At 48.2% G+C, this 8,991-nt stretch overlaps 1 protein-coding gene across 11 annotated transcripts in view; it reads right to left on the bottom strand.

The window, feature by feature from the left end:
- Positions 1–2,646: 2,646 nt before the first annotated feature.
- mrtfab (myocardin related transcription factor Ab) overlaps positions 2,647–8,991 on the bottom strand; it is a 29,461-nt gene continuing 23,116 nt past the window's right edge. For 10 of the 11 annotated variants that reach the window (XM_011605030.2, XM_029840155.1, XM_029840159.1 and 7 more), the window contains 10 exons: positions 8,864–8,932; positions 8,422–8,606; positions 7,051–7,222; positions 5,518–6,879; positions 5,214–5,420; positions 5,045–5,137; positions 4,673–4,810; positions 4,455–4,547; positions 4,066–4,129; positions 2,647–3,982 (listed from right to left, as the gene is read on the bottom strand). In XM_011605030.2, coding sequence (XP_011603332.2) covers positions 3,426–3,982; positions 4,066–4,129; positions 4,455–4,547; positions 4,673–4,810; positions 5,045–5,137; positions 5,214–5,420; positions 5,518–6,879; positions 7,051–7,222; positions 8,422–8,606; positions 8,864–8,932 — 2,940 coding nt within the window. In that variant the 3' untranslated portion in view covers positions 2,647–3,425. The remainder of the gene's footprint in view (positions 3,983–4,065; positions 4,130–4,454; positions 4,548–4,672; positions 4,811–5,044; positions 5,138–5,213; positions 5,421–5,517; positions 6,880–7,050; positions 7,223–8,421; positions 8,607–8,863; positions 8,933–8,991) is intronic. The other variant, XM_029840162.1, reaches the window with a different exon arrangement.

Here is an 8,991-nt window from a genome sequence, read left to right as displayed (position 1 = left end):
CATGCTGAGCTTTGGTCTTGGGAGCTCGCTGTGGAGACACCTGAAAATGACCTATGTCTCAAACACGCAATATTGGGACCATTTGCCGAGCGCTGCGGGAAACACCAGGACAGCTAATGTTAGCCATGAGCGTTGGCCCCACTGATTGGCCGCTGTTCACCATCTCTGGGCACCGTTTTCCGTTTGACACTGTCCCAACAGAAGATCATCTGGTCCGCCGCGAAATGGGACGTCCTGGCTGATGGACACGGCCCCCAGAGGCAGCGGTTTGTCTGGCGTGGGCTGAAGGAATGACCTGGAGAAACGCCTTACCTGTTTGACCTTAGACCTGCCCCTAAGGTGGAGCTGAAGGCTCAGTGAGCTGGTCTACAGTCAGGCAGCGCAGGTCACCGTCCCCAGGTCTGTGCTCAAGAGAGGGCGAGGCTTTTCACGCCTGTTCTACCTCCCAACATGGCCTTTAAGAGTCGCCTATGCCCCCCTTGGGGGCCCCCAAGGGGGTTTCCCTCCTCCAAACCTGACCTCCAACCCCTGTGTTGTATGTGGTGACCGAATAAACGACGCAGTGAGAAATTGTTTTGTTGTCTCTGAGCGGCAAGCAACACAAATACCAACATTTGCACTTCACTTTTGTCTATAGTGTGCTTGTCTACACAAAGTGGTCGGTGAATTGTGAGTGATCTCGTGCTGGGGGCTTCCCAAGTATGGCTTTTACTGGCTGCTACAATCGAGCCAATATTTCCGTTACAAACGTGTCTAAATAAACAAGCTCATCCTGAGGAAGCGAAAAAAAAGCTGTCAGCTGTCAAGAACTCCACAAGGCAACAGGAAGGAACATGCTAATCAACTATCCGCAACCCATCATTCCTTGAAATACTTTGAGCAGATTCTACTGAGTCACTATGAAACTGAGGGAGGGGGTGAAGAAACAATTTCAAGGATTTACATCTATGAAGTTACGGTTGCTTCCATCATTTGTCAACAACAGGTAAAGCTAAAACAACCTTCACCGCTGCCACGATCATTCCTGGGGAGCAGGGAGCAAAACTTAGTAAAAATATTTGGCTTCTACCTTCCCAATAAACAGGTACAAAAGGAGTCCTCCTTGCTAATCTCTTCGCAGCCTTCTTACTCTTTGCCTCCCACACTTCTGTAGGTAGCCCCCCTATCCTCCGTGCAAATGTCAGCCTTCACATCCTCTGCTATCAAAGACTCCTCTGTCGCGGCAGGATCCACCAAGAGCTGACTGCTCCTCTCACATCACACAACCTCCACGCAACAGAAGGAAAGGGACACACGGCAAAAGCAACAGTCAGACGGTGCAGATCGTCTCAGAATGCAGCTAAACCCGCCGTAAGTGAGGGGCAGAGAGGGGGCCTGATGGCCTCTGGCCAGTCTGTCCCTGTCTGTAGACATCAAGCAACGTCTGAACTGCCAGATTAAACTTGGGTAAAATGAGAAAAGTCACACAGACGGAGGGAGATTATTAAAACTTGCCATAGAAAGTTCCTGTCAGCTGACGACTCAAACATCGGGACCCGCCGCCCCTTTGAGAGCGCAGCCTTTTTGATCACTTCTTGCAGTGTTCATATTTGGGGATGAAAGGGTGGCAGGGCACGTGTGATTAAACCTGTCTACTGGCAGCTGGGTGGAGCCTCCTGTCGCTGAGCCGTGGAGGACAGAAGAGATCTGTGGGCTCATTAGTGGCACGGCCTCAGGACTTTTATCTGCTCTGCGCACAGGTGAAAGTGAGTGATGGTGCTGATGCTGCAACCTGTATGTCAAGTTAGCTTGGAAGAAAGAGGGCAACGGCGTTGGCATGCTGCGGGCATTAGATGGAGTCATCGAGGGCCCGCTGGGGGGTCTTTGTAAGATGACGAAGAGCCGACTGAGCGAACCTTTAAAGCCTGTGAGTTCAGTCTGGCGGCGTGAGGAGGAAGAGATGATGAAGGGCTGAGTCTGTTCTCACTGTCCCAAACTACAGCTCCTTTTCTGACATAGATTTTGTTTTTGTGTTTTAATTTCCACAGTAAAGGCCTGTTGTAAATCATTTGCCAGAAATCAAATGGAAAACACACCTAAATACATGTTATGGTGTAATGCCTTTAGCATAGGATCCCCCTCCGTGGGTGCTAGCACCTCGCACCAGTTTGTTCAGTGCATTCTATATTCTCTCCACCAGAGGGAATAAAATATGACACTGAACCTTTGATGAGGGTGTATGGACGGATATCTCCCTCCTGAATGTGATGTAAACGACCGCAGAATTTCAGTGGATTGTATTTAGGGGACATGGCAGGAACACCTTGAGGTGTGCAAATTTAAGTTAAACAGCAAATTCCATCTCATGGATGAATTGATCAGATTTTGAAGGTCAAAGGTCAAGGTCACTGCAGCCTTACATTCATTACTGCTAATGTTGCACTGTCGGACGGGCAAACTTAAGTCTTTCCAAGTTTTCAGGTGGACTTTATATTTTTTATAAAAGCGGTGAAAGAACACAAAATTTTACAAACGCGATCTCGTTGAAATGCCGCCATCTTGCGGTCAATGTCTGGTATTACATGTTATGAACGTATATCCGTATATTAAAACAATTTACCATCTAAGATACTGACCAGTTGTGTGATATGAAGGAAGAACAAATGATTCTGTGACATTTTTTATTTGTGTTAATTTTTTTAAACCTTTTTTTTCTTAAAAAAAAAAATTACAAGGTCCAAGAATTTTTGGAAGCCCCCCCCTCACCCTACGTTCCCCAGCTGGACAGCTCAACTCTAAAGCAACCAGCAAAGAAAAATAGACATATAGACAATTGATAATATACACCCCATATACAGCAATACATAGTGGTTTACCATTAAATGCAACCCCCAATGAGGCTTCAGTTCAAACTGTTGCCACTGATATGTATCATTCCAATAGCAACTATCAACCAATGTTGGCTGTTACTTTTTAGTGTGGGTGGGGTTGAGAATGCGACTGCACTCAGTGTCGACCCCAAACATCCCACCTATCAACCCATCTGATTCAGCATAAGTGCAAAGTTTAAGAGGCACTAACACAAGCTAATATGGAGAAGCCCAAGTAAATGTAACTGACAGTCCCTCCTCTCACCTATCAAAGTGTTTCCGTGGGTCAAAATGTTGCAGTCAGTTCTCTGCTGGTTCTTTTCAAACTGGTTCAAAATCAGGAACCCTGTCATCCATCCACAGAAGAAAAAAGTCCACAACAGTTCTTCCACAAGTCCTCACTCTGAATGTTATCTGTGCGGCTCCTTCACCTCATCCTGCACTCAACAACAGCCAGTAAAAGACAGGGGGACCTTTTTAAGTGTGTGTGCATGTGCCAGCGACCCCTGCAGTGGTAAAGACAGCATAGACGTTTCTTTTGTAAGTGCATGAAATAAAGGCGGAGCCAATGTCGGGCTACAAACACGACTCCCAGTTCAGCTGCAGGTCGGTACTGTCCAGAAAATCAGTTGAAAAGACACTCGGTGGGGTGTGTGGCGCCAACGGGGCCAGGTCTGTCCCGCCATCCCCGCTTCCCCCTCCTCCGGTGCTTCTCGCTCCAATGCTGCTCCCCACTGTGGATATATCCAGCCAGTCCATGCTGTCCAAAGAGGGGTCAAAGTCCATCCCTGTGGAGTGCGTGGAGAAGCCCAGGTCGGACGTGTCCATAGGAGAGTGGGGGTGGTCCAAAATGCTGGGTGTACTCAGCATCTGGCTGTGTAGGTCGTCGATCAGTGTCAGGGCGCCGTCCAGCTCCACACCCAGCAGGGGGCTCCCTGTGGTGCTCTCCAAGAAGTCTTCCAGGCGGATCTTCCCTGCACAGGTGTCACCCACAGATGGAGGTGGAGATGTAAGGGGCTCCTTTTGGGTGGGAGAGGAGAGCTGGAGTGGGGATGGGGGTGAAGCTGGTGAGGGTGGGTCAGAGTGGAGGGGGGCTAAGGAAGGGTCTGGGTTGGCCTTTAAGCCTGGGATTTCTGAAAGAAAACAAACAGAAGCTGTAATAAAGCTAGACGCAGCAGCAGCTTGACATCTTTGCCATGATTAGGACTTTCATCACCTCCGCTCTTCAGCAGGATGTCAAATAAGTCGTCCATCTGTTGAGTGTTGGCGCCGTTCTCCACCTAACAGTGGAAATATCACAAGTCAGCCAATGATCACACACGCCAGCATTTAAAGGCAACATCGAACAACCATTTTTAGGCTCTTCTGGTCACAATGGACAAACCTTTTTGCACATCCATAATATTAAATAAGTAAATTCCTGTGTAATAATCATGAGTTTGAATCACATCAAAATTCTGCTCGGGTCCCACATCCCAAATGAATCTTACAACTGAGCTGACAGAAACGTTTGACACCAGCATTAGACACAAACTGAGCAAAATGGAAATGGAATAGAGTAACAATAAAGAAGAGATGGGCACAGAGACATGCTGATGGACATACTTTGGAGCGTTGAAGAGGTGGGGAGGTGTTGGGTTTAGGGGAGGGCGGAGTGAAGAGTGCGTGACAGTCATAAGGCAAACACACTTGCTCTTTCTGCCCGGTTTGAATAAAGACAGGAAACGGGGAGAAAAAAAATTGTTATGAGTGTTAAAAAAGAAAAAGGTGACTGGATGGAAAGAGATATTAGCTGAGGGTGGAGTGCGACGTGCAGGTGTTACCTTCAGAGAAGAGAGGCTGCTTTGGGTTTTGCTGTCAGCCATGTCGTCAAAGAAAGGCTGCAGATTGGGAGGGGCTGTGACGGCCTGGCTGGGTTCAGCCACACCATTGGTTTCCAGGTGAAGCCCAACCTTCTGCCCCTGTAAGAAGAGCATCCGAAAGGGTTCAGACAGACAGACAGGAGACATATCGCCATGTCGATCTCAGGCTAAACTGGGTTAGTGGTGACATCATAGGGCAGGAAAGTAAACTGCTGTCAAATACACAATAATCTACACACAATCATACATGCATACACACACTCTGCATGTGTATTTTAAAGTGTTCTCCTATGTGTGACTGTATGCTGTACATCAAACTGTAAGACAAAGCACCTTTTTGACTGGTTGGCCCACAGGCTCAGCTACTGGTTGCCTTTTTGATTGGCTGTCATCAGGTGGGAGTTTAGATGGAGTTGACTGCAACCTCTTAAATCAGAAAAGCGTGTCACCACCAGGTATTAATCAAATCAAACAAGCTGTGAGTTCACAGGGTCTACTGCACCTGCAGCATAATGTGTCCGTTCGTTCTGGCCAATGAAGACACCCCGTTCTGGCCTTCCGCCGTGTTACTGGTCAGAGCGATCAGGTAGTGGTTGCCGTTGCTGTCAGTGATCAGCGTTGGTGTCCCACTGGCTTTGAGGAGATCTAATGAAATTGTCTGGGCGTGGACTTGGGTGCCGTTTTGTTGGTTGATGAGGACCGGTGCCACCTGTCATCGATACAAAATGGGGTTGGAGAGAAGATGCATTTGTGTGAATAAATGCGATGAACATAAGTGAAGGTCTGACTGGATGGAGCTGTGCTACCTGCTGCGTGGGGACTGCTGCCATCTGCTGCCTCTGCTGATGCCTGTGCTGAGCCTTCAGCTGTCTCCTCTGCTGGGTCTGGTGTACTAAAGGCTTTTGGATCTGGACCTGAACCTGCTTTAGTTGGTTCTTCTGCTGGCTCTGTTGCACTTGCCCTTGAGCCTGTTTGAGCTGGTTCTGCTGCACCAGTTTCTGTTGACTTTGCTTTTGTTGGCTGAGTTTATGTTGCGCTAACCTTTGCTGGGCCTGGAGTTGTTTCTGCTGGGTTTGTTGGATTATGAGTTGCTGCAGCTGCTGCTGCTGTTGCAGCAGCAAAGCCTGGGCTTCTTTCTTGGGCTGCTGTTGTTGTGGCAGATTTGGCTTACTCTCTCCTGAGTTCTGCACTTGCATTTGACTCTGCTGCACTGTCTGTTTCTGCAGTACAGCTTGTTGGACCTGAAGCCGCTGAATTTGCTGCAGCCTGAGCAACGTCTCCTGAGAGCACTGTGTTGGCTGAGCCATTTTCCTGACCTGGGCCTCCTCTGTAATCCCCTCCATTTCCTCCTCGCAGTCCACCTCCTTCTTTACCTTCACTACAAGGCCATTTGGAAGATTAGGGGACTGAAGGCTTGAGGCTTTTATCACAGGAGGAAGTTTGACCTCTGGAGATGTGCTGCTCTTCTCGTTTACTTCCTTTTCTGACACTGTTCCACTGGTCATCTTTCCCTGCTCCAACTGGGACCGAAGGGTCTCCACCAGCCTCTGCTTCTGCCTCAGCATTCTGGTGAGCTCTTCGATTTGTTTGTCCTTCTCCTGGAGCATCTGGTCCTTGTCCACAATCTCTGCTGTAAATGAAGGCAGAGCCTCTGAATGTTGACACAGCGCTGGTAAAGACCTAGCCAGGCTGCATGAACTCTGGACCTCCTCTTTGACCTGTGAGAGAGGCTGTGACATTGTGGAGAGTGGTGGGTGCTGAGGAGAGGGGTGCAAGGTGAGTTGTGTCAGGGGAGAGCTCACCATCTCTCCAAACATGTCATCGTTACAGCTCGTCTCATCTGGACTCATTCCAGCCAATGATCTCTCAGATGGGGTAGGAGACACTGGAGGGCTTGAACTGGTGCTGCCAAATCGCATGACCCGTCCCGGGACCATTTGTGTCAGGGGTGATAATGCTAACTTAAACCCGACCTCTCCTGACTGCTGCTCAGAGGTGGTAGGAGAAGGTGTGAAGCTGCTAACAGCTGAGGTCTGCTGGCCAGCCTGTTGGTTGCAGTTTTTGGAACCGTTTTGTTCCTGGTAGTTGCGCAGCCTCTCGATGAGGTCATTCTTTGTTCCTGAGACGGTCAGTCCACGGAGTTTTAGTTCTTGTTTTAGCTCAGCAACCTAGACGATGAGAAACCAGACGAGGCCTTTTATTTAGCAGACACTGACTCAAATGAGAACAATCAGAATGACTGATACGTGTCAGTTTAATGAATTCAATCCAACTCTGTCAGCTTTAGGCTTGTAAATGGCTCATGTGTTTATGCAGATACAAAGTGTTCCCAGCCTTACTTTGAACTCATCCAGGTTGGCGGGCAGAGTGCTCGGTTTAGCTCCTCCCACTGCGGCTTGACTTTGACGCGCAGTTGCATTCTGGCTGGAGGGGGTGGGGGTGGTTGGCGTGGAAATGTTGCGCGAAGGAGAAGGACCAGAGCTGGTTGTGGGAGGAGGGTCACTTGATGACCTGAGGGTAGACAGAGGAAAAAGCTTGGTGTTGTCTTTAAAAAAACAGTGTTTGATGAAGAAGGACAATAACACATATCTGCACTCAAATACCACCGTGGATTTATTTTTGCTCCAAACTATCTTGTATGATTTCGATAATAATTTTCCTATTATCATTTCGTCTTCTCCCGCTTTATCTGGAACTGGTTGGTGGGGGCAGCAGAGATGCCCAGAGTTTCCTCTCCGCAGACACTTCCTCTAACTCTTCGGGGAGTATTCCAAGGCGCTCCCAGGCCAGCCGAGAGACATAGTCTCTCCAGCGTGTCCTGGGTCTGCCTCGGGGAATCCTCCTGGTGGGAGGCGTCCAGAGGGAATCAGAAACAGGTGCACGCGCCACTGCAACTGACTCCTTTTGACACAAAGGAGCAGCGGCTCTACTCCAAGCTCCTCCCGAGTGACTGAGCTTCTCACCCCATCTTTAAGGGAGCGTCCAGCCACCATGTGGAGGAAACTCAATTTGGCCACTTGTAGCCACGATCTTGTTCTTTGGTCATTACCCAAAGTTCCTGACTATAGGTGAGAGTAGGAGCGTAGACTGAGAGAAGTTGCACCGATCTGCCTGTCAATCTCAAGCTCCATCTTTCTCGGACTCCCTCCGGCCTTTGGCTATCCCTAGAAATTCCATAGAGTCCAAATGTCCATAGAGATTTTGAATGCAACAGGTGACAAAGGACTGCCCGGCCGGAGTCCAACATGCACAGAAACAGGTCTGACTTGCTGCTGGCAATGATGGTACAGAGACCGGACGGCCATTAACAGAGCTAACTCCCATGAACCCTCAAGCACCCTGGGGAGGGTATATTGCTGGTCCAGCGTTCCACGACCAGGACGAAAACCACATTGTTCCTCCTGAATTTCCGTTTTGGCATATATTAAATACAATATTTAAAATGACTACTTATCCCTGCTATAATGCAAGCAACATTCTTATAATGTTACTGTGAAGCGAAGCTGTGAGAAAATATTTTTTTCACGTTTCAGACACTATAAACACCCAAAAACCACCAAGACATTTTGAGAAGTAAGGAAGCCACAGAGAGGTGCCTACAAGCATTGATGCAGAAATGAACTGGTTAATTACTGGTATAATATGAGGGAAGGTCTCAAACAAGAGAATGACAACCAGTCTTCCGGATCTTTCACACGTGGGTTACTCACTTTGGGGGGGCAGGAAGGATGGTGTGGTAGTTGTAGTGCTGCTGCTGCTGATTAATAATCTGCAGCTGCAAGAAGAGCTGCTGCTGCTGGAGGAGCTTCGCGTAGGACGAGTCCATCTGAGGTGGGCGCTCTTTGTCGGCCTTCTGGTCAGGAGGGATGTACTGGTGGTATTTGAGCTTCTTCACCTACAATCAGGAAGACCATATAGGAGGGAGAAATCCAACTATGCTTATGATTCTGTTGAAGAGTATCTGTTCCTCTTCTAATTAAAATTGGTTTCTCTCATTTTAAATATCATGGTGCTAAATTCAGAGAAAGACAGTAGTGAGCATTGAATTCTGAGAAACAGACCAAAATACTGATGTTTTGACAACGGAAGCAGATTATTCTGAACTGAACCAAAGACTGAATCATTTCTTCTGATATCAAATGACCTGCTGACCTTGGGCTTGCTGTCCTTTAGTTTCTTAGATCTCTGCGGAGGACGTTCTGCACTTGTCTTTGCTTGAGACTGACAAATGACAGAGTGAGAAATGGGGTCAAGGAAGAAAAAGTAAGAGAAAAAGGTCA

The sequence above is a fragment of the Takifugu rubripes genome, chromosome 1 (assembly GCF_901000725.2).
Source record: "Takifugu rubripes chromosome 1, fTakRub1.2, whole genome shotgun sequence".
Lineage (NCBI taxonomy): Eukaryota > Metazoa > Chordata > Actinopteri > Tetraodontiformes > Tetraodontidae > Takifugu > Takifugu rubripes.
The sequence above is the reverse complement of the archived record's forward strand: the minus strand, read 5'-3'. Positions and strand labels throughout refer to the sequence as shown.